Source organism: Alexandromys fortis, unplaced genomic scaffold (genome assembly GCF_014885135.2).
Source record: "Alexandromys fortis isolate MF-2015 unplaced genomic scaffold, M_Fortis_MF-2015_v1.1 scaffold_118, whole genome shotgun sequence".
Classification (NCBI taxonomy): domain Eukaryota; kingdom Metazoa; phylum Chordata; class Mammalia; order Rodentia; family Cricetidae; genus Alexandromys; species Alexandromys fortis.
The window spans coordinates 4333822-4339821 of NW_026068010.1; the positions used below are offsets into that span (position 1 = coordinate 4333822).

At 47.1% G+C, this 6000-nt stretch overlaps 1 protein-coding gene across 4 annotated transcripts in view; it reads left to right on the plus strand.

Moving 5' to 3' along the window:
- The window catches only part of Fry (FRY microtubule binding protein), a 390417-nt gene that overhangs the window by 356420 nt on the left and 27997 nt on the right, over nt 1–6000 (plus strand). For 3 of the 4 annotated variants that reach the window (XM_050161917.1, XM_050161914.1, XM_050161916.1), the window contains 3 exons: nt 733–882; nt 2108–2206; nt 5783–5866. In XM_050161917.1, the coding sequence (XP_050017874.1) occupies nt 733–882; nt 2108–2206; nt 5783–5866 (333 nt within the window). The remainder of the gene's footprint in view (nt 1–732; nt 883–2107; nt 2207–5782; nt 5867–6000) is intronic. The other variant, XM_050161915.1, reaches the window with a different exon arrangement.

Consider the following 6000-nt stretch of genomic DNA (forward strand, 5'->3'; position numbering starts at 1 on the left):
GCTGAGGTCTTTTTAGGATTTCTTTGCTAAAAGTATTGATCATTTCCAGTTCTCTGGTAGAATTTTTGGGATTTCTTATCTAAATCACTGAGATCGACCTGCCTCTGCCTCCCGCGTGCTGGGATTAAAGGTGCGTGCCACCGCCACCTGGCTTATCACATCATCTTCAATAGCAATAGTTTGACTTTTTCTTTTTAATCTTCTTCTTTTGTCACATTGCTCTGGCTAGCGCTTCAGGCAGGGTATTGAAAAGGCGTGGGGACAGGTGACAGCTCTGTCTCCTTCCCAATTTTAATGAAGCTGCTTTCAATTTTTCTTCATGTAGGATGATGTGGCCTGTGGGTTCGTCGCACATATTTCTATTATGTTGGGGAATGCTCCCTCTGGATCCCCTGGATCTGGGATAATAAGAGGTTGTGAACTTCCCAGCATGTGTACTAGGAATCCAACTTGGTTCTCCGCAAGAGTGGCATGTGTGCTCTCTACTGCTGAGCCATCTCTCAAACCCCATTTTTTCTTTTTTATTTATTTTTTGAGACATTTTCTCGTGTACTCAGGTTGGCCTCAAATTTCTGGTCCTCTGCCTCCTAAGTACTTGATTACAGGTCTGTACCACCAAGCCCCAAATTATTTTAAAGTTCTGCCCCATACACAAAAAAAAAAAATCCTAGTTATTTTCCAGTATACAAGTTGACCTTGGCCTTTGCTAATGATCCCTCTCCTGCCTTGCAGAATATTCAAAAGAGGTTCTGCTTCCTAACGTGTGATGCAGCCAGTTACCTTGGAGACAACCTTCGGGGAATCGGGTCCAAATTTGTCAGCTCCTCCCAGATGCTCACCTCCTGCTCTGAATGCCCTACACTGTTCGTGGATGCTGAGACTGTGAGTGCCCTTGCCCTGCGCTGGTGGGGTAGCATGTTTGTGTGGGGTGTATCAATGAGGGGTGCACACACACACATGCTCATGGGCAGAGGTCAGAGGACAACTTAATTCTCTCCTTCCACCATGGGTTCCAGGGATCAAACTCAGATCATCGGATTGGCCCATTTTAAAAATACCTCCAAGGCCATGAGCAGTGTAGGGTTCTGACATGCCCCCTGAAGGCCTCTGGGTCTGCAGAGTAATTAGTGAATGTTGCCATCCCAGGCCAGGAATTTCAGAGAACTAACAACAATCTAGCTCTGTGCTCCTTCCATGTCCTCGGCCCCTCTCCCGAGTGACTCCCCGAGTGACTCTGATTTTGCCAACTGTGCATACGATTGTATAACCCTCACAGAGGTCAACTGGAAGTCTCTACTACTATCAGGTTATGGTTTTATGGAGAGAACTTTGCCACACTGGCCAGTGCTTAGAGGGCAGGGGTTACCCATGACCTTCGTTTCTCCCCACCTCACATCCAGAACCATCACACAAGCTGGAGAACTAAACGCTGAATTTTGAATCTTTCTTTTCCAGACACAGCCTCCCAAGTTCTCAGGCTTACAGACAGGCACCCCTTGAAATGCCCTTGAAATTTCCTTTCTACAAAGTCAGTCTTTCCAGCAGCCCAACTGGCCTCTCAGCAAGCAATACAATATGAAAAAATAATTCCGGGCTGGAGAGATGGCTCAGTGGTTAAGAGCATTGCCTGCTCTTCCAAAGGTCCTGAGTTCAATTCCCAGCAACCACATGGTGGCTCACAACCATCTGTAATGAGGTCTGGTGCCCTCTTCTGGCCTTCAGGCATACACACAGAAAGAATATTGTATACATAATAAATAAATATTTAAAAAAAAAAAAGAAAAAAGAATTCCATCTTAAATTGCTTTAAATGCAAATTAAATACAAAATCAGTTTGCAGATCTCTTTGGAGGTCTGTCTCCTATCACAAAACATGAAATATTGCTGATAATGATAATAGAGCCATGCATAAAATGGATGTCATATCTTAATGTAGGTTTCCAATGGAAGGCTTGGATTCCAAACTAGCATCTGGTTCCAGCTGTAGCCAAAGTGAAGCCAAACTAGCTACCTACTCCCATACTTCTACGTCTTTTCTGTCTGTGTAGCTGGGCCTTGCTGTTGGTGTTTCCATCAGTTTCTAAAGCAAATTGTTCTCTGTCTTTAGCTCCTTTCCTGTGGGCTCCTGGACAAGCTGAAGTTCAGCGTGCTGGAACTGCAAGAATACCTGGACACATACAACAACAGGAAGGAGGCCACTCTCTCGGTAAGCCCGTGTTCCCACACGCGGCAGCTCAAGCTGAGCACAGCCAGCCGAGGCAGGTCCTGGGGGTGTCGTGAGTGGACTCTGTCAAAATTGCAATTTCTATTTAATAGCTGGTACTTCAGCTGCGGCTGAGTGCAGGCAGCCGAGGCAGGTCCTGGGGGGTGTCGTGAATAACCTGAACAGCATATAATACTGGTTATAGGCAAATGCATTTGACCTTGGTCAAAAGGCCCAGAAGTTCAAAGAGAACCAACAAAAGAGCGGTGTTCAGCTTTCCGCTTAATCTTCTAGTGTCCCCACCAAGAAACCAGTGCACATCTTATTTATTTATTTATTTATTATGTATACAGTGTTCTGTCTGTCTGTATGCTTGCTGGCCAGAAGAGGGCACCAGATCTCACTATAGATGGCTGTGAGCCATCATGTGGTTGCTGGGAATTGAACTCAGGACCTCTGGAAGAGCAGTCAGTGCTCTTAACCTCTGAGCCATCTCTGCAGCCAGCACACATCTTTTAATATGCTTGGCATGCTCCTTGATATGCTGGCGTTACAACAATTTTCTTTTATCCAAGATTCGAATTTATCTCCTGTCCTACTTCGGTTTCTAGTCCATGATAAAGAAAAGACCATGACCAAAAGTAACTTGGATTCAGAGATGTTAGAGGTTACTGTGTCCATCATGAGGGGAAGTCAGGGCGGGAACCTGGAAGCAAGATGAAGCAGAAGCCGCCGTGGAATGCTGCTTGTTGGCTTGCGTTCTGTGGCTCACTTAGCCTGCATCCTGATAACACACAGGCCCTGCCCAGGGATGGCACCGCCCACAGTGGACTGGGCCCTCCCCCATAGTTTCTTAATTAAGAAAATGCCCCATAGCCTTGCCCACAGCCCAATCTGGTGGAGTGGATTTCTCGACGGAGACTCCCTCTTCCCAGATATGTCTAGGTTTGTGTCGAGCTGACAAAACACTAACCAGCACTCAGCCCTCCCATGTCAGCTTCTCTCAGATCTGTTTATGGTGTGTGCCACCTCCTTCTAGCCCCTGCCCTCTCTGAGTAGCGTTTTCTCCCCGTCCTCATGGCTTCAGTTGGCCCTAGCTGAAGGCCAACTTTCGTTTCTTTCATTTCCCCTTCCCACATAGGTCTAGAAGCCGTTCATGCAAACCACCTGCTCTCTGACAGGTAGAAGCCCAGAGAACCCGGGGAGGCAGTAGTAAAAATATGTCAAGGTGAATGTGTCTGACACCTGCTCGTATCTGTGGCCACCTATAAAATAGTCAGGACCACGGGGGGTGCACTCACCCACTGAGACAGTGGGGCTGATCTAGTGGGAGCTCACCAAGGCCAGCTGGACTGTGACTGAAAAAGCATGGGATAAAACCGGACTCTCTGAACATGGCGAACAATGAGGGCTGATGAGAAGCCAAGGACAATGGCATGGGGGTTTGCTCCTACTTCATGTTCTGGCTTTGTGGGAGCCTAGCCAGTTTGGATGTTCACCTTCCTAGACCTGGATGGAGGTGGGAGGACCTTGGACTTTCCACAGGGCAGGGAACCCTGACTGCTCTTAGGACTGGAGAGGGAGGGGGAGAGGAGGGAGGGGAGGGGGAGAAGAGCGGGAGGAGGGGGAGGGAAATGGGAGGCTGGGAGGAGGCAGGAATTTTTTTTCAATAAAAAAATAAAATAAAAATGTGCCAGGTGCTGTAAGAAAGAACATGGATTTTAGAGATAGATAGACCTGAGTTTAGATCCAAGCTCAGATACCTTCTCTCATTGGCCACCTGATAATAGCTCATTTTCAAGTTACTGTGGAGATGTGAGTTATGGCAGTCACAGAAGCCATCAGTTCCTGAGTCCGTTCTGCATGTCTGACAGCTCGCTGGGCCGTAGGTTTTCCTTGTATTATCCTTGTCTCTCAGTAGCTTTCTGAGGCTGCACCATGACTCCGCTGTCCCTTATTTCTACGGCTCTCTATCTGTCTTTATTTCCCAGCTTCTCAGCTGGTAAAAGCAGTCCTTTCTCTCTGACTGGTAGAGCGGACGAGCCTGTTGGCCCTGGGTGTGGATTTCAGGGCTCACTGTACTGTGCCCAAAGGTCCCATTTCATATCTGTTAACTTACCCTGCTGCTGGGTTCTCTGGCAGAAAGAGCAGGGGCAGAGTCAGACCCGCCAGACTCTCCCTGGAGCTGAGCAGAATGGTGAGGGTAGAAAGACTCAGCCCTCCCCACTGGCCACCGGGGAGAAACACACCCACTGAGTCAGGATCTCATTTAGTGCTGTCAGGCAGGAACTTATATAGGTTGTGATGGGGTGGAGAAGCTTGGGATGGGTCGAGGCAGAGTAAGGAATAATGGCCAATAATCTGCCACGCTAGCGGTGGCTGGGCAGAGGTGGGTCTAGGTCATGTAGCCAGACACAGGTCTCCAAACTCAAGCTAGGCTCAGGAAGTTACACTGAGCCTCAGGCCCGGACCTCATGAGGCCCAACACTATCCCAGGTCCTTACACCCAAGTGGAACCCCCATCACAGTGGCTAAGCCATTGCGGTAATCGTCTTTCTTCCAGTGGCAGAGACCTGCCCTGTGGCTTTCTCCTGATCATAATGGAGAAATGGGTGTGCAGAAAGGCCAGAATCATTCCGCCTGTGAGAAGTGTTGGTCCTACCTCCTAATCCCCACCATATGAAATATTTGAAATATTTCTAACCAGAAGAGTATTCATTTTCATTCATATACAAATCAGGAATCATACACAAATCAGGAATGATCTGGCAAAACATCCTCCAAGGCAATACATTACATTCTTGAAATTATTTGTTTTGGGGGGAGGGGTTTCTGCGACAGGGTCTCACTATGTGACTGGCCTAGAGCTTGCCTTGTAGACCAGGCTGGCCTCAAATTCAAAGAGGATTAAAAGTGTGTACCACCACATCTGGTCATGGAATTATATTTTAAGGGGCAGGAGAGATGGCTTAGCAGTTCAGAGTACTGATCTGGTTCCCAGCACCCACAACCATCTGTGACTCTAATTCCAAGAGATCTAACACCCTCTTCTGGCCCACAGGTATGCACATACGTGTATGGGGCAAACACACATACACAGAAAATAAAAATAAGTAAATCTAAAAGAATTTTTTTAATTTAAAAAAAGATTTTTTTCTGTTTTTTTTTTTTTTTTTTTGTATGTGTGTTTGTTTGTTCATTCTTTTTTGTTATTTGGGACAGGGTTTCTCTGTGAAACAGTCCTGGCTATCCTGGAACTCACTCTGTAGACCAGGCTGGCCTTAAACTCACAGAGATCCACCTGAGTCTGCCTCCCAAGTGCTGGGATTAAAGGTGTGCACCACCATCACCCCGGCAGAAATTCTATTTTAGAATGGTCATTACTGAACCTATGCAGGTTTTAATTTCAGTACATCCTAAACCTTCCAAATGTGAGCCTTTCCTAAAAGTCATTCCAGCAGAATCGTATTTAGTCTTGTTAGAAACATGATCAAGGTTTCCCAACAGACGTCATAATTTAAATGTTCTCAGGACATCTATGAATCTACCCATGTCCTGTCTCTCTCTTTCTGACAACAGTGGCTTGCCAACTGTAAGGCAACGTTTGCAGGCGGATCGAGAGATGGCGTGATCACCTGCCAGCCCGGGGACTCAGAAGAAAAGGTAATGAACGTCTGTTAAGACTATGCCTCTCCTGTGGTCTGGCTCTGTGTGGGGTTTGATCCTCACAAGCAGCATGGGACTTGAGAGAGGAAGAGGTGAAGGGCGCCCTCTCCCACATTCACGTGAACCCAGTA